The 20,073-nt window shown below is 32.4% G+C and overlaps 1 protein-coding gene across 1 annotated transcript; it reads right to left on the bottom strand.

Moving 5' to 3' along the window:
- Positions 1–5,098: 5,098 nt before the first annotated feature.
- Positions 5,099–19,696, bottom strand: LOC144558535 (uncharacterized). Its single transcript, XM_078307377.1, has 15 exons — positions 19,583–19,696; positions 18,833–18,898; positions 18,674–18,730; positions 18,301–18,351; positions 17,934–18,077; positions 17,213–17,607; positions 15,534–15,662; positions 15,393–15,456; positions 11,621–11,716; positions 11,161–11,214; positions 10,704–10,853; positions 10,147–10,557; positions 5,991–6,044; positions 5,628–5,777; positions 5,099–5,494 (listed from the first exon to the last, which is right to left on the bottom strand). Exons 1-15 carry the CDS (start codon positions 19,694–19,696, stop codon positions 5,099–5,101), a joined length of 2,331 nt encoding a protein of 776 aa, XP_078163503.1.
- Between the last annotated feature and the right edge of the window lie 377 nt (positions 19,697–20,073).

Below are 20,073 nucleotides of genomic sequence, written 5' to 3'. Positions count from 1 at the left end.
CCATTAATGAGAGATTTATTCATGGCTAATTTTGCCGGTTGTGATTTTGATGAATAAAAATTTTCAACCTTAGGGGGGAAAAACTATCAGCTGGAAAAAAATATAGTAGTATGAATTATCATTGTCTTATTTTGATCATCGTACTAAAGAATGTGAACTAAATGTTCAAAAGATAATTCATTTGCAAAGGTTAGTGAATCAATTGCCAGACACATTCACAAACTCAAAGAACGTGAGCAAATCACATGTACCAGCTGCTAATGCTCCAATTAAAGTCGGTGTCCCTGTTGGACAGACTAATTATAACACGCATGAAGCGTGGAAAAGCAATTGATTCCAAAGATTAAAAATATAAAAATCCTCGAAAAAGAAAAGGAGCAAAGAATGAAAATGGTCAAGTCGAGGATATGATAATTTCAGATAAAACTCCAGAAGAGAATAAAATTATAAGTAATATTGGAGTTCCAGCAGAAACTCAGGTATCTGAAATTCATGAAAATAAAGAGATTTCGATAAATTATATCATGAATGAAATAAGATGGAATCGAGATAAAATTGATATCAATAATATTTTTGTATATAATATAGCGCTAAACATAATAAATATTGAGGATCATGACTAGAAATCTATTAAAGAATGTCGACAAAAGAATGATTGGCCAAAATAGAAAGGTGCAATTGAGGTAGAGGTAAACTCTCTTGAAAAATGAGAAGTTTTTGGACCTGTAGTCCTTGTACCTCAAAGTATAAAATCAGTAGGATATAAATGAATATTTATGAGAAAATAAAATGAGAAATGTGAAATTTTGAGATATATTAATATGTGGTGGATGCAACAACTTTTTGATATATAATTAGTCTGGCAGTCCATGAAAGACTTAATTTGCACCTAATGGATATTGTTACAGCCTATTTAAATGGCTCGCTTGATAATGATATTTATATGAAAATCTCTGAAAGATTTAAGATGCCTGAACCAGTAATTTAGGTTCTCGAGAACATTATTCAGTTAAATTGAATAAATTTGTATATCGATTAAAGCAATATGGATGCATATGCTATAATCGTTTAAGTAAATATTTATTGAAACATGGATATAAGAATGATACGACCTGTCCATGTATTTTCATGAAAAGATATAGAAATGATTTTATTATAACTGCAGTTTATGTTGACGATCTAAGTATCATTGGAACTCCTGAAGAGCTTCCAAAAAAATAAATTATTTAAATGAAAAATTTGAGATGAAAGATCTTGGAAGAACAAAGTTCTGCATTGGATTGCAAATTGAACATTTAAAAATGATATTTTTATGCATCAAGAAAATTATATTGCAGGAGTGCTGAAATAATTTTATATGGATAAATAACATTCATTAAGCAATCCGATGGTTATAAGATCATTTAGACCTCGAGAAAATGATGAAGAACTATTTGGTCCTGAAGTACCATATCTTAGTGCAATATGAGCACTTATCTTGATGAGCATTCAATACATGATATATAATTTATAGTAAATTTATTAGCAAGATATAGTTCTTCTCTCACGCGAAGATATTGACATATAATTAAACATATATTTCGCTACCTATGAGAAAATTTAGCAATACACAAAAGCAAGTCAAGTATGTGTTTGGTTAAGATCTGTGATTTAACACATTTGTCAGACATGTAGATTGTCTTTTAGAGAAATGATCCCGAAGATCATATATGAATATAATATTATATGTATTGCTCAATGAAATGAATGATACATTAAAGGAGATAGAACAAAACATATTTCACCAAAAAAATTTTTCACATATGATCTCCAAAAGAATAATGTTATTAATGTTTAGCAAATCCGTTCAAGTGAAAAATCCAGCAGATTTATTCACTAAGGCACTCCCTACTGCAATATTCAAAAAGCTAGTTCGTAATATTGGAGTTCGCCGACTTAAAGATCTTGATTGATGCTGTCATGAAGGGGAGTTAATATGCACTATATTTTTCTTAACCGTGGTTTTTTCCACTGGGTTTTCCTGGTAAGGTTGTAGTTGCGTATTTAGAAGAATATTGTACTATTTTTCCTTCACTAGGTTTTTATCCTATAGGGTTTTTCCTAGTAAGGTTTTAATGAAGCATATTCTTATATAATTGACATCCAATGGGGAGTGTTATGAATATATATTAAATGTGTGGATGTCATTCATTTTGTAACTCTCATAATCCTCAATTTATTTCCCCACTACTCCATGCATATTGATGCCCACTACTATTGGAATTCATTTCTCCATTTATTATTTGTATGGCTTTCATTTACAATTTGTAGCCTATAAATAGAGGCTTTGTAATCTTGTATTGTACACACATATGAGAAATGTATGAATAAAGAGATTGCCATATTTTCCCTTTCTATCTTGCTTATTCTTCTTTATGCTTGTTCATATTTATTTTATAACAAGAAGTAATATATATTACAAGTGGAATAAGCTGGAGTATAAGTTCAATTAATACGATTTTTTATACATATTATATCTAGATTAAAATAAATATTCTAAAAGTTTTATAATAAAAAATAACAATACACGATCCACCCTCTATTTACTTTATGAAGATTTTAATAGATACTAGTCTGATGCTCATGCGATGCGGTGAAAACTAATAATATTACATTATTGTAGTGATGCAGAAAATAATTAATCCTTCATATTATAAATTACAATACCTTGAACCTATGTTGCATGGATACGGGTACGAATATCGTATCGGATACGATATGAATACAGCGACACGACAATTTAAAAAATTAAAGATATGGTACGCTTATTTTATATATTATATTTATTTATATTATTAATTCAACACTTTTATTATATAAATTAAATATAAAAATTTTGTAAGATAGATTAAATAGTCCAAGTATATATTAAATATAAATGCTACTAGCTTCTAACAACAATTGTGGAGTAGTGTAGTGGTAAAGAAGCTTGGTGCAAAATTCAGGTTCGATTCTTGGGATAAATATTTTGCCTCAACATTGGTGTATGCGCGGTGTATTGTGATCACTGTCTTATTGGTGTATGCATGGTCTACGGTCTGATTCTGTACGTAGAAGCATTGCTAGTGCAGTGTATCCCGCATATCCTGATGTGTCAGAGCTGTATCGTTGCGAGTCAATTCATATCAGAGACCTTATCCAAGGATTAAGGATATGGTCACGTAAGTGAATACGTCAGTTGGCATATCGGATACGTATCGGTGCTATATCGGGTACGGACCTAATGTGGAGTGTCCGAGTAATTAAAAATTGAGGTAAGCAAAAATACACCTTTTTTTTCAACTTGTAATTAAAAATTCTTTTTTGAGAGGGATATATGGAGACATTTACAGGCCGCGAAACACACTCTAGTTTTTTTATCTGCTAATTATCTTTTGACCTTCCCAAAACCATTACAAGGTGGTCCTTGTAATGTAGTTGGCTATCAAGGCCTTGTCCTCTAACATGCATTCGGTCTGAAATATTAATTAGTAGTGCACTCATACGGACCGGATCCATGACTCTCAACATTTGAGAAGGCTGGGCCCATGTTATTACCACTTACCCCTTAACACTTTCACATTTTCACAAAAAGGCCTATGAAACCCTCGCCAATTCTTGGAGGCGGATTTTCTCACTTCTCTTTTCATCAAGGTTCTAACACTCATAACACTCATACTCAGCTCAGCTCTTTATTTGCTCAACTATGTCTTCACCTCTAACACTCATACTCAGCTCTTTATTTGCTCAGCAAACAGCCCAGAAATTCTTCTTTTTAGGAGCTATCGGAGCAAGCAATTTTAACATATATGAGTACACAATTTTTGCACAATCAGGACCAGTACGGTTCCAGACTTCCAGTACCGTCTTTATTATTGTCCAGAGCTTACTAAATTTTAGATATTTGAAAGTTGAATGGCACTACAGTGAGCTACCTAACTGCTGCAATATTATTGGTCAATTTTAATTTGTCCATCACTTCTCTGATTTCATATTTTAGTTATGCTTAGTCACACAATCACTTTAAAAAATTTTGAATTTGACTAAATGTCACAATTTTTACTAGTCGAACTAATGTTTTTTTTATTTTTTATTTATAAAGTGAGATCAATGTCTCACCGATTTCATTATAGAAACCCAGGGTGCTAGTCAGACTAATGTACTATTTGAACAGTCGATTCCAGTTTTTTTAAAAAAATTATATCAAGAACTCTTGTAGAATACAAAATATTATTTTCCGAATTTATTTCATTTTTTGGATTTTTGAAAGTTGTAAAAATAAAATGAAAAAAATGCCAATATTTGTACATCAAAGATGGCCTTCTGATCTCAAAAGTCAGTAAAAATTTAAGCGGTGATTTTTTTTCGAATTAATTTAACAACAAGTCAAGTAGTAAAATACTAAATATATTTTTGAAAACAGGTCAAGCGCAACTAGTAATGAAACTGATGACTCGTCTGAGAGAGAGATAACTAACCTAGCTTCAGTTTAATAAAGTAATTTCAACTTTCAACTCACGTTTAATAATTATTAAAAGGTGTGTTACTGTTACTCAAAGAGTGATTAAAATAATTAAAGTTCTTTTGAGACAGTGTTAATCGGAGTTGGTCAAAGACATCTCGTTGTCTAGAGAGATCGATACATCGATACATGTACAAAATATAATTTCAGCACTCTAATGGTAGGGATTAAAATAAAAGCCAGGGTCCTACAATTATTTTTTTTTATTTTTTTTTAAAAGAACCTTGTTCGTTTGAAAACTCTAATGTTGAGACACTGGCCATGCCAACTCCTCAAAACAACAGAATCCATATAAAACTGAGAGCTCTAGTAAAATTTAATGCTTTCATCCATCTTATGTTTGAAAAAAGGTGTGACAAAATTATATACTTATGAAGGGAAATATAGATGCATTCAATTAATTTGTGAAAAAAAACATATTGTTTTATTACATCTTCATCAGATAATCATGATATCCTCTAATATTTATAACCAAATGAAGTTAACCACATGCATGGTATATTTAATTTGAAATCTAGAGCTCCATTTGCAGTACAGGCATATACATTGCTGTTATTTTTACTTGGAGCAACCACTGGGTCCCCCATAATAGAAGTGTTGATATCCAGGTTTGCCAGAATCAGTCCACCAACGAGAAGTACTATAGCATTCTGGTCTATCTGTAAATTGAATAGGGTTGTAATCGTCCTTGTATATAGTACCATCATAATCGAAGCCAAAACAATCATAGAAGTAAGCCGCTTTTCCCTCACCCTCACTGGGGAAGTGCCCACTGCCCATTGAAGGACTCGTCTCGTTGTTCTGGTAGTAGACCTCTCCGGACCATTGAATTATGTTTGCTCGGTCGGATAAACTCCTGAAGAGACTCTGCGGCCACCATCCTAGTAATGTCATCTCACCAATAGGCCCCCCTAGATCTTCTCTGTATAATGACCAGTCTCCGGTTTTTTGGTCCTACATTTTCGAATTGGTAAAGACAAGTGAGGATTTCTATTTACTATATATCAAAATAATGAGCAAGTCCTGGCTGGTCGATACATTTCTACATTTTCTGTAGCTTAAATATTTAAAAATGAAACAAACAAACCTTTTTTATCCTAATTGTTATGTATCTCATCTCCCCGTCATATTTCGAGAGTGGAGACAATGCTTGTCCAGGTAAAAGATTGGAGCTATTTGCTATTACGAATCCTGGACAGTCATCATTGTAGCACCCCTTTATGTCGTCCCTGGTAGTCTGCAACAAATTTGTGCATAATAATTTAAATATTTTGTTTTATATTTAATTAAGGAATTAAAAATAAGGTCTAATTGGATTTAGCCTAAGGTCCTTGAGCTGTCTGAACTCTGAACTAATAATAATGCATTTTGGGTAGACAACCTTGTTGTTTAAGCACATATACATAAATATTTGTTACATTATACTGGTTTAGTAAAGAAGATAGCTTACCCTCCAATACGTGAAGAAACGCAAATCGCTGTTGTTATACATCAGAGGGTATACCTAAAAATTTGTTCAGAAAAATAATATATAACTTGTTAGAACTAAACAAAGGCAAGAACACAGAATGATCTTAAAGCTTAGACATGAAGTGGATAACTATTGGAGGTAATATGTTTGTGTTAATCTAATGGAGGACAAAAGCAAAATGTATGACATACATGAACTCCGGCCAGAACAATTTCTTGCCCCTGTAAATTGTTAATAGCTGCTATGTAGGCCGAACTTTCTGACAGAGGTTGTACATCTGGTATATTCCATATATTTATTCGTGCTCTCACCCCGTGCCACCATGTGCTATGGTGTACTCCTTGACTCATGTAACCTGCCAACTACAAAATAATACATACAACTTTAGACCCGAATCATCCTCTCCTGCTGTCGCAAAAAAATTGCATGAATAATCAACGATGAGAAGTATACATGGGTGTAGCCATCCGATTCTTCTTTCATCAGAGAGCGAGTAGTTCTTCCAATTGACATGTTTGATTGGGGACCTGATCCAGTAAATAAATCACCTCCTAGCTGCAAAAGATCAACCATTCCGCTTATTTCATTTTTTCCTTGTTACATGTAAATCGCACAAACGAATAATTCATCTGTAAGCAACTATGCAATTAATTAGAAAACAGATAGAAGGATTATTGATGCTACAACATGATGTTGTGAAGACTATTTTATGAGTAAAACTAGGGTGTTGTTAAGCTTCCCAAGTCTCTCCGTAAGTTTAACTCCAAATTGGATTGGCTTCACACAACAAATTCAAGCTGTATAAACCAATTTGCTTCACAAGTGATGGAATTATATGCAAAATTTATAAATCTTGAATTAATTAACATATAAATCTTCTTATTTTGACTGTTTGACTTTATATTAGACTCATTGGAAAATTTATAAACTTTGCATATAAAAACATTACTCGTGAAGTAGATTAGTTTCAATAATATGAATTTGTTGTTTTAAGCTAATTTGATAAATTTTAGAGTGCTCACCAAGAAGTTTGGTGAGCTTATAAGAACACCATAGTTCTACTCCTATTTTATTGTGCTATTTAGGTTCTTTTTCTTTGTTCCTTTATTTAAATGTTTAAGCTTCAATACCCACTTACTGATGATATATAGTCGAAATTTTTATTAATAGAAAATAAATTAAATAAATATTGATATTAGAGAATGATTTTGAGTCATTATAAACTATTATAGTCAAAATTAACGCTAATTAATTCTCTTATTAACTAACTGAACTGCGCAAAAAAAAAAACCGAAAAAAACCCAAGCCGTAATACTCCATCACGGCCCGTGAGAGGTTTGAAAAAATTCGAGCCCCGCCTGACATAGACACGTGGCCTCCGTGACCGTGAGACTGTAATCCCATATTTCTATGCCATTGCTTAATTATTGAGTCTAGATCCTCTGTGGCAGTAAACATCAGCCACGTTTTTTCATGATATTGCCATATTTCTACGCCTCTTTTGGTCACTTAACGAATTTTCACGATTTTTCTTTTCAAAATCTCTGGCCGTGATTTTTTTTTTGCAAATCTCTAGCCGTGATAGAGTATCACGGCCTGAATTTTCTTTTGCGGACGAGGAAATTAATTAGCGCTAATTCTGACCGTGATAGTCTATCACGTTTTTTCTATATCTTGAAAAAAATCAAAACCGTTCTCTAATATCAATATTTATTTATTTTATTTTCTATTAATACAAATTTCGGCATATATAGTGCCGATCGAACACCGAGGAATGCAGACATTATAAAAGTCTATGTGGATGAAGAGTTTGGGAAGAATCAAATAAGTAAAGCCAACACTAAAGAAAAGTATACAAACAAGCTTATACAATTGCATTGGAAGAACGAAAATGTATATACGATTTACCTTGTATTCATCATGTGAATGCTTTGATAGGTCTCGTCCTTCTATTGCCAAATTGCTGCATACATGAAAAAGCACAATGGCTAGAACTATCAAGCTGTTCTTTGAAGCCATTGAAAAAAAAATGTTGTATTCGCTGAGAAGGAAGATATATCCGTGCGGCGCATATATATACAAGTATGAGACATCAATTAGTAGATTAATTCATTAATTAACTGCTCCCAGATAATAAATCACCAGGAAAAGAAAAGGCAAGATAAGGATATCTTTTTCTAATGAGTCCTTACAGATGTTAAACAATCAATGAATCCACTTAATTGTTACCATGGGTATATAAAACAATCACTGAATCTACTATTAATATTCTCATTAATTAACTGCTCACAGATAATAAATTACTAGGAAAAAAAAAAGAGAATGCAGTAGGTCCGATGAATATAAGACTTAGAGGTGCTATTGGGTTTAGGGTCCAAATTCCGATTCATACAGATAATAAATTACTAGGATCCTGATACTATTATATTTACTCTAAAAGTGTTCGAGTCCAAATTCTGATTCATATACTTATTAGTTTCAAATTGGATCGGGTCCAGATCCAGATACCTATCTACCCGTAGATATTTCGGGACCAGTCTTTCGGTTCTAGGTAAATAGATACTCATAACTTGTTTGTAGAGTATCGGATCCGGGGCGGGTCCGGATCCAAAGCGGATATATGTTGCAACTCACAAGCATTTAAATATAATTATAATTTCTTAAAAATCTTACATAGTATATTATTATAAAATAAATAAAAATCTGCTTCAAAATATTATTTTGAAGGTGAGATAATTTTAGAAAGTAAAATATTGGAGATAGTGATTTCATAAAATTTTATGGTTTCAAAATCCATGAATTAATAGAATATTAATACCAATTTGTTTCAATCAAACAAAGAGAGCAAAACATTTCAATGATCCGTGCAGAAAGGCAGATTATATGGTAGACAAAGAGATCAAGAAAGGAATTCATTAGGCTCGAAAATTTATAGGCAAAAGGTGAAAGTGACGTTGAATTTTAATGAAAAGAGCAATAAATTTTATTTAAGAAATTAAAAATACTATACATAATTGTCTTTTCAAAGTTATTAATATATGTTTTATATTAAATAATTATAAAGAAATGGTTTTATCATTTTATCGGATATTTATACGGGTATCGGGTCGGATTTGGTTATGTGTCGGATAATGAAATCAAACTCATATTCTATCCATTACAGTATCAGTTCCGGGTCAAATCCGGATTGTATATTAAATAATTAATTTTGTAATCGTATCTATAATTTAGCTGGTTATATTTTTTAAATCATACCCTATCAAAATTAATCTGATCCTAGTCGGTTTTAGATTGGATCCGGTTCGGTTCCAGATCAGATCTGGGTAATCGGGTAAAAGTAGCACCTCTAATCAGTCCTACTTTTGGATCCAATGAGCTCCAAGACCGTCCGATTCATATTAAAATCTATGTGCACGGAAATTAAAGTAGACACCAGGAAAGAAAAGCAATTGATAAGGATGTTCTTGTCTGACGATTCCTTACAGATGCACGCACGTTTTTCGTATTAGGATAATTATTCCCTACTTAATTGTTTGCATGCGTATCTTGGAGCGAATTAGGAGCGGATAATGCTAATAGCAAATTTCAATACAAATACTCATATTAAACGGATGTCAAAATTTAAAATCATATCTGCCTTAAACTAAACTAAACAGATACAGATACGGAGCTATCCGGAGTGGGTTTCATAAGCTCTACTCAAATTCACTTGCCTTGTCAAAGGCGCCTTTTCATTTTGCCGAATCCGCTTGCCTTATGAAGAGGCGTGGATTTTGAACTCAAGAGGAGGTTTCATTATATAAAGGCTTCACTTATACTTTAATATTCATTATGGGACTAATTTCAAAACCGGACCGGAGCAACATTTTTTTTTTTTTGTTTTGAATCCAGAAATTTATACACTCCTTATATCCGAAATCAGAGCGGATTCGGACGGAGTTTAGCAGATTCGTTTTCAGCCCTAACAATGAGGCATGAAAGGAAATATAGGTGCATTCAATTTTGTAAAGAAACACATTGCTTTCATAACATTTTCATCAGATAATCATGACATCGTCTAACATTTTATGACCAAATAAAGTAAACGACATGATATATTTAATTTGAGCTCCAGAGCTCGATTTGCAGTACTGACATATACATTGCCTTTATCTTTACTTGGAGCAACCCACGGGTCCACCATAGAAGAAGTCCGGATATCCTGCAGGTCTGTTGGACCAATTGGAGATATATTATAGCATTCTGGTCTGTCTACTAAAGGAAAAGGGTTGTAGTCCTTCCTGTAAAGATTACCGTCGTAATCGAAGCCAAAACACTCTTCAAAAGAAGCCGCCTTTCCATCACGCACACTGGCGAAGTGGCCACTGCCCATCGAAGGACCCGTCTCATTGTACTGGTAGTTGACGTCTCCTGACCAGTGAATTATGTTTGCCCGGTCGGATAAACTCTTGAAAAGACTCTGCGGCCACCATCCTAGTAATGTCATGCCGCCAATAGCCCCACCTAGATCTTCTCTGTATAAGGACCAGTCTCCAGTTTTTTGGTCCTACATTATTGCATTGGTTAAGACTTAAGACAGAATAAGTGAAGATTTCTATATATGGAAAAATGATCAAGTGATTCAAGTCCTGGCTGGTCGATTCATTTCTATATTTTCTGTAGCTTAAATATTAATAAATGAAACAAACAAACCTTTTTAATCCTAATTGTTATGTATCTCATCTCTCCGTCATAATTCGAGAGTGGAGACAATGCTTGCCCAGGTAAAAGGTTGGAGCTATTTGCAATTACGAATCCCGGACAGTCATCATTGTAGCACCCCTTTATGTCATCTCTGGTAGTCTGCAACAAATTAGTGTACGATAATTCAAATATTTGAACACAATTAAGTAAACAATTAAAATTTAGATCTAATTCATTAGATCTAGCTTATGTAAGGCCCTTGAGTTGTCTGAACAAATAACAAGGTATTGACGGTTGGAAACTTTCTTGTTTAAGGTCATACATATATACGTATATTTATTACATTCTACTGGCATCACTTTTTCAAAAGCTTTTTACTTTATATTTTAGTATATAATTAACCATAGACAGACATCCCATTGGTCAATACAGCACAATTGCGTATTCAGTAAAGAAAAGAGCGTACCCTCCAATATGTGAAGAAACGCAAATCGCTGTTGTTATACATCAGAGGGTATACCTAAATACATGTAGAAAAAAATAATACACAACTTGTTAGAATTAATCAAAGGTAAGGACACAAAATGATCTTAAAGTTTAGAGATGATGAACTAAATAATGGAGGACAGAAGCGAGATGGATGACATACATGAACTCCAGCCACAACAATTTCTTGCCCATTTAAATTGTTGATAGCTGCTATATAAGCTGAACTTTCTGACCGAGGTTGTATATCTTGTATTTTCCATACATTTATTTTTGCTTTCAAAGTTCAAACCATGCCACCATGTATTACCGTGTGCTCCTTTACTCTGGTAACCTGCCACCTAAATAATACATACAACTTTAGACCTGAATCATCATCTCTCCTGCTGGCACAACAAAATTACATGAATTATATATATAGTCAGGGATGAGAAATGTACATGAGTGTAGCCATCAGATGCTGCTTTTATCTGAGAGCGAGTAGTTTTTACAGCAGACATGCTTGATTGGGAACCTTTGATAAATAAACCTCTTAGCTGCATCAACAATTCGGCTTATTTCATAGTTTCCCTTGGACCTTGGTACTATTAAATATCACAAACAATATAATTCATCTTTAGTAATAAACAGCTATGCAATTAATTAGAAAGCAGATGGAAGGATTATTGACACCGCAGCGTGAGGTCGCGAAGACTATTTTGTTATGATATTTTGGATTTTTTTTGTTCCTTAATTTAAAAGTTTAAGCCTCATAATGCTGACAAATAGAGGAAGAGTCATGAAGAAATAAATTAGTAATGCAAACACTAAAAAAAAATATATATATATACAAAAACGGCTTTAATAGAAAAAAAAATGTATATACAATTACCTCAAATATATTCGTCATGTGAAGGCTTTAATATATAGGTCTCGTCCTTCTATTTCCAAAATGCTGCTGGAAACATGAAAAACCACAATGGCCAAAACTAACAAGCTGCACTTTGAAGCCATGGAAAGATACTTTTACTCGCTGAGAAGGAAGATATATACAGATACCAAACATTGATTAATTAATTAATTTATTCATTAACTGCTCATTAATGATCGATAATAAATCCTCAGGAAAGGAATGCAAGATAATTAAGGATGTCCTTAAAATCAACAAACAAATTTTATTGCGGAGCTATATATATACTCAATAAGAGTGAGTCTATGGTACTATGCATATTACGATTTGTTACCGTGCTACGGCTCTATATTCGAGTTTTCAAATCCTAACGGTCAATCCGAACCGTTCATCTTGTTCTCCATATTAATATGTGTTTGGAGACCAAATTTTATATTTTTTGAAAAAATTTTACTATTTTTTTAGATTTATTGAAAATCACTGTTTTTGGATGGTCCAGAATTTTCAGATCAAGTGATTTTCTAAATATCTAAAAAAATAGTAAATTTTTTTCAAAAAAATATAAAATTTGGTCTCCAAACACATATTAATATGGATAACAAGATGAATGGTTCGGATCGACCGTTAGGATTTGAAAACTCGAATATAGAGCCGTAACACGGTAACAACCCGTGATATGCATAGTACCATAGACTCACTCATATAATAATATATAAAACTTATTGTATTCGCTTTTTGGATTGTGGATGTTGATCTTAATTTCTCAATTCTGAACAGCTATTAATTAGTATATCTTCTTACAATTAACAAATATCATTTTTTTATGACCTTTGGCTTTTCTATTTCAATTGGGTAACCATGTCATATTCGATCTGCTTCTGACATTGATTTTTTCTCCAATCTGAACAGCTAGGATTTAAGGATATAATCATGATCTAATAATTAGATTCTAATTAGATGAATGTGAGTAAGAATTTGTTTACTTAATTAGCATAACATATGGGTTATAATTTGTTATTTTATTCGATAGAGATACGCATAAGCACTACTTCGTACAAAATCGATAAGTCATAATTTTTTATGTGCATATAAAAAATTTGTTATTAGAAAATTAAAAAGTTGAGATGTGATGGAGATACAAAAAATAAAGGCATTTGAACACTTTCTATCTTTATATATATATATATATAGGGCACGGCTAAATTGCTGCCGGCAGCATTTCAGCGGAGGTGCTGCCGGAGCAATATCGTAATTTGTGATGTTCAAACAACAAATTCAAACCGTTAGATGTTTAATCTATATTATAATATACTTGGAGACCAAATTTTACATTTTTTGGAATTTTTTACTATTTATTAAGCTGGTTTGAAAACTGCTGATTTCAATGCTGCAGAGATTTACTGAAATCAGCAGTTTTCAAACCATAAATAGTAAAAAAAATTCCAAAAAATATAAAATTTGGTCTCCAAGTAGATTATAATATAGATTAAACATCTAACGGTTTGGATTTGTTATTTTAACATCAGAAAATAAAAAAGGGGTAGCAGCACCTCCGGCTAAAATGCTGCCGGCAGCAAATTAGCCAGACCCTATATATATAGAGGAGGGACCGGATGACACCCTTTTTTGGTGACATCGGATGACACCGTGCATTTTCAAAGTCCAAGCAGTCGATCCAAACCGTTCAACTTGATGGATATGTTAAAATGTGCTTGTAGATCAAATTTTACATTTTTCTGAACTTTTTTACTATTTATTAAGATGGGTATAAAAATTCAATGGTCTGAATAAGCAATTTTGTTAAATACTTAATAAATAGTAAAAAAATTTAGAAAAATGTAAAATTTGATCTGCAAGCACATTTTAACATATTCATCAAGTTTAACGGTTTGGATCGACTGTTTGGACTTTAAAAACTTTGGAAATGCACGATGTTATTCAATGTCACCAAAAAAGAGTGTCATCCGATCCCTCCTCATATATATATGTCTATTATATATATACATTCATGATTTAGATATACTTATAAATTATGTGTTGTTTCATTTGTATAATTATGTTTTGTCCATTCTATATTTTGTGGATGTGAATATTTAATTTATGGCTAGCAATGGCTAGCCTAATATAAACCGAATTCCAAAAAAATGAAAAAAATAAATTTAACTCCAAAAAACCGGTGTGAAACAAATAAAATTATTCCAAAACGATTGATATACAACATTGATTTTTTATTAAAACCGTTGCAAAATATAACAAATAGCACCTTTTATTTCTTAAAAACTAGTGTTGTTTATTACTTTTAGCACCGATTTAAAAAAAAACCGGTGTTGTATATTACATTTAGCACCGGTTTTTAAACTGGTGCTAATCAATCATAGAATCAGCATCGGCATGATCAACACCGGTTAATAAACCGGTTTAAAATATAAAAAAAAATCGGTGTTATTTTGAAATTATGTAGTAGTTTCCTAGTTTCTTTTTGACAAAGAAAACAGGATCTAGCCCTTTTTTTCATTAATTATTTTGTAGTTACAATAGAAGTATAACCAAAATAAGAAAAACAATTATGCTCAAAACATTTGAGCATAAATAAAAATATGAAATTAAATAAAAAAATATAAAAAGAAAAAGAAAAAAGCAATAAAATAATTAAAACAACAGAAGAAAACAACAAATTAATCTGTAATTATTTGTAATGTAGACATTCTTTTAAATGCTTGTTATTGAGCTGGTCCTAGTTTCTTGTTTAATTAATTTATCCTGTAAGACTGTAATTTTGCGACATTCCACATCCCAATAAGTTTAGTGAATGTTGTCAACGCCTTCCCTCAGAATAAGCTTGCCTATAGAGGTTGAATCAGGTCTGTAACACAATCGAGCAAAGCTAGCAGTGTGTTGTACTCACCAGAAAAGTTAATTTGGTGAGCACAACGTACTCCAAAAATTTATCGAATTGATTTCAAACGATGAATTCAAACTATTGAAATCAATCTATATTATATGGCATATAACAGATGTGAAACCTCTTTCAAGTAGCGGGTTTTACATAGCAGCAATTAACCAATGACCAGAGCTAGAAATGATCGCAGCTGGAGTTCATGTATGTCATTGGATTTTTCTCTTCATTTTTTTTTCTTACCATCTTCAAAAGTAGATTAAATTGGCGCCCTCATTAAAAATAAAACTGACATGATTTTTGATAAAATTTTATTTTTGCCATACTCATGTCAATTCTGTTTATTGTTTTTTAGAAAATGGTAAGCACAAAAACTTTCGGGTAATATGAAAGAAAGAATAATGAAGAGCAAAATGCAATGACATACGTGAACTCCAGTTGCGATCATTTCTAGCCGTGGTGATTGATTAATTGCTGCTATGTAAAGCCCGCTACTTTGAAAGAGGTTTCACATCTGTTATATCCCATATACTAAATCTTGCTTTTACTCCATGCGACGGTGTATAACCTTGGGCCCTTTACTCCAGACTTCCAGTAACCTACTTTAACGATACCGCGACTGGATGTTGATTTGATTGCTGGTGGCCCTCCTGTAAAACCTAGCTGCAGGATGAAGAGATTTACTTGTAAGGTGTTTCTGTCATGATTAAATTCATTAACCTTAAAGAATTCAAATTTAGTGTAGGTGATCATTTCGGAGTTCGATCAAACCAGAGTCATGAAGTGAATTTTGCGTTGCAACTAGGATACGGATCCGGATAATTTGATTAATATTTGCTTTATATCCAGAGATAATGATACGGATAATTCCAGATGCAGATGTTAATTGCATATAGTGAAATTATACCGGATACAAAAAAATTTGTGCAGATATAAATGGAGAGGATATCTGCATATATCCGGATCCAAAATTTGTATTCGCTTCCAATCTGCTCTAACTTTAATGCTCCGGATGAAAGGCGCTACATGAATATTTCATATTCATTTCAATTTTAATTATGGGATAAATGATAATATGTTTCATGTCCGATCCAGTTCCAATTTATTTACTTCTTTTCTTTTCCGCTGCGACAACGACGTACTCTTTTTGGACTACTTGTTGGTGCTATAATAGCTCTATTTTTTTTTTACCTCCATTTCTTATTTCTTTATTGTTCTCCATTCAAGACTTGTTTTTGTTTATCAATTTGTCTTTTTTAGTTTTATCAACATTTTGACCTTATTAGTTGCTACAGTGTGATAAATCCCTTAACCCTCTCCTATATTTCCTTTCTATCATTTTCTAATATGACGACTTTTGTCTTTTATATTATTTTTATTTGTATCTTATACTTAGTATAAATCAATTATCCGACAATTATTCGTTATGTATCTGCTTTCGAATATGTATTCGTGAATTATCTGCTCTGTATCCGTATCTGTTTAAGATGGATTTGATTTTACATTTTGACATCCGTTTGCTATCCGTATTTGTATTCATATCCGCTCATTGAAATGTAAATATAGATTTAATATTAGCATTATCCGCTCCGAATTCACTCCGTTTACACCCCTAATTGCAACTGTTGTTTCTAGGACTCTTTTGTGAATCACATTCAAATTAATTGGATTTCTCTATAAATTGAATTTACTATAAATTGATTTTTTTTTTGTTAAATTGTTAGTGATTTATATGATGAAAAACGATTTTATTGCACGGCAATTGATTTGTTCATGAGAAATTGATTTATTTGTGATTTACAATGGGGGTATATATTGAGCGGGTTTAGACTTTAGATTACAGATCTTAAAGTTTTATTTCGTGATTGGTGTGAAATCCACTGATATATATTGGTTTGTTTTGATCTGAAAGACTGGTGTGCGATCGTTTGGTTAAATACACAAATAAATTCTGATTAGACCACGAAATTGTGTTCTCGTATTATGCATTGGAAGTTTGGAACAGCTTTACCCACCATCAACTCAAGTGTGTCCTATTATGTCTATTTAAAAGATATTTTACATGTTTCCTTTTTTACTTGAATGATAATTTTAAGAAAAATCATGGAAAAATTCCATTAAATTTAAATAGAATAGCATATAATAGAAAAATGGCTTGACATGTACGTACTAAATTTTAGACCAAGCAGTGTTATAAATTATTAAAGAGCAGCTTAATTAGCTTCTGGACAACAAAAGGTTCCTCACTGTTTCTCAGAGCAGCCGCCAGGTCCGCCATAAAAGAAATGACTACCGTCAGAATGTTCAGAGTAATACAGAGAAGACAAAGTATAACAATCATCTCTGTCCATGAAAGGAGTTACCTCATTAGGCTCAAAAAATACTCCTCCGTGTATATTGAATGCAAAAATTTGTTTGAACGATGCAGCTTTGCTGTTAAGCTCGCTGGAGAAGTGCCCGCTGCCCATGGAAGGGCTTATCTCCTTTTCAGGGTGGAAGACTGTTCCGGTCCATTCAACTATAGTTGCATGGGAAGATAAACTGGTGAAGAGAGTCTTTGGCCACCATCCTAACAATGTCATTCCACCAATGGGGCCTCCTTGATCTTCTCTGTATAATGACCAATCACCGGTATCTTCATCCTAAAATTTTCAAGAATAATGAAACAGTCAATTCGGTCTATTAGATTTTCAAAATTTATGCTGTAAACTGAATGCATAACCTTGACATGAGATAACTTTTGCTTTTGGACTGCTTGCGTTAAATATCTGTTCTTTGCTGAATTGCAGCCATTTTGTTTTTACACCGGAGTGGTACAGAATATTTTTTGTGCTGCACTCTAGGTGTTAGTTAATTTGCCAAAGCAAGCTGGTTTTCTGGTACGAGAGACCTAACAATAAGTACATAATTGTATTCAAGCAAACATGTATTTATCTAAGTTTTTGTTGGAATATCATCAGAAAGAGACCTTTTTAATCCTAATTGTAATGTATCTCTCAGGCCCGCCATAAGTTGATAGCGGAGTCAATGCTTGCCCTGGATAAAGGTTCGCGCCATCTGCTACTACAAACCCGGGGCAGTTAACATTGAAGCAACCCTTCATGCCAGAATTCTGCAAAAATAAATTACACGATTAATTTGTATCCTCTGTTTAAATTTTAAAATCATACCCAGACACGACCCAAGTTCCATTAAATTTACTGTTACTCTTTTTTGAAATCTTGATAGAGGCTATCGGGATAATTTACTGTTACTCATTAGTGAATCTACAAACACAACAAGTAATATGGGATGAAAAGGGGCTCATAGCTCTTGCTTAGCAGTTGTGCTCTTACCCAATATGTGAAGAAACGAAGATCGTAGTTTTTGTATAGATCTGGATCCACCTGCCATTCAATAATAACTTTAGAACCTACTGTTAATTCTGAGTTAAGGAATTACTGGAACCTAGTTCTTTAGCAACTTGACATTTATCTTCTTTTTAATTGTTTTGTTTAGACTAATATTTAGAAGAAAGTATGAATCACATTTCAATCAACTGTTGTTCTCAAAAAATAATTCAATGTTTGACAAAAAAAAAAGGCAAATTTGCCACACATGAACTCCTGCGATGATCGTTTCTCCCCCATTTTCCCCAAAGTTGTGAGCTGCTATATAAGCTGAACTGCTTGACATGGGTTGTACATCTTCAATTTTCCATAAAGTTACTTTTGCTCTCACCCCGTGCAATTTTGAATCAGTCCCACTGAATGAGTAACGTGCGTACTACAGGAACAAATATGAAAAGATTTTAAAATAAATGCATAAATAAACAACAAAATATAATTAACTAGTGATAATTTGTTAAAAAGGGAGAATTGTATATACATGGGAATACGTTTGAGATGAATTTCCTGAAGAAAAACTCGATCGCTGGCCTGGTAGAAAACCTCCCTGAAAAATAAAAAAATCTCTTTAAGTCAATTTTTTTGCATTACAAATTAAAGGAAAAATATACATGTAGGCCTACAAACTAAAAAATTCCTGAAGTATATATATGTAGCACTGCGTTGGCTATGACATTGTCCTTCGTATGGGACGTTGAAGGTTCTAAATTTAATATATGTATTGAGATTATTTGAGAATCTTCACCCACATATCATACTGAAAAATATTTTTTTAAAGCTTCAAACATATTTATTTTTAAAAGTTTAGTACCTTGAAATTTAGAAACACAAATGTCAAAATAAAATAACTACGTTTAATTTCTATCACTTTCACTATTCACACAAAACCTTGTATCATTTTCACTTTGTTCTCTCATACCCTTAATTCATTGTTGCTCTTAATTTTTATGACATTACAAATTTACAAAAATTCAGTGATACTACTAATTTTTTAATATTGTTCTTTCATGCTCTTCTTACTCAAATGAAGAAGAAATGTCTAGTTTTTTGTGTGTGGACAGAGAAAGAGATATCCATAACCTTTATCATGATAGTTGCCTTCATTTTATCCCGCTTATCGAAAATGGAAGCATAAATACACATAAAAAAAATAAAAAGATACTTGGACAATGCAGAAGATAATTAGTGATATATATCGATTAAAAGATTAAAAAGAATGCATACGATATACCTGCCACTTATATTCATTTTCTCCATGCTGGGACGGGTGTTTTCCTCTAATTTGGAGGATGGAAGATGCAAAAGAAAGAAGCAAGAGTAAAATGAAGGCACTGTTAGAAGCCATGATTCAGATTATAATTAATTAATTCATGTTAGGACAGTGTATTGTATGGGGTTATATATAGAGGTAATTGATGTTAAAATTCCAAATTTGACGATAATAATCAGAACTAATTATATTAATTTCTACGTACTTTGGGAAACAAATTATTAATTAAGCAATGTACGCATTTATTAATAAATATATATATCACCTCACCTTAGACACACTATATATGTGTCTGAATTGAATGATTATAATAAATATGGATTTAGCTTTACAGATTTAGTATATCTTTTAAAGGATACACTGGACAGCATAATATCAAAATCCAACGTCATATTGTTAATCTAGATATCTTTTGAAACAAATTACAGACACTGTATACTTAATATATACTA

This window comes from Carex rostrata, chromosome 8 (genome assembly GCF_964058835.1).
Source record: "Carex rostrata chromosome 8, lpCarRost1.2, whole genome shotgun sequence".
NCBI classification, from domain to species: Eukaryota; Viridiplantae; Streptophyta; class Magnoliopsida; order Poales; family Cyperaceae; genus Carex; species Carex rostrata.
This window is presented reverse-complemented; position numbering and strand designations above follow the sequence as displayed.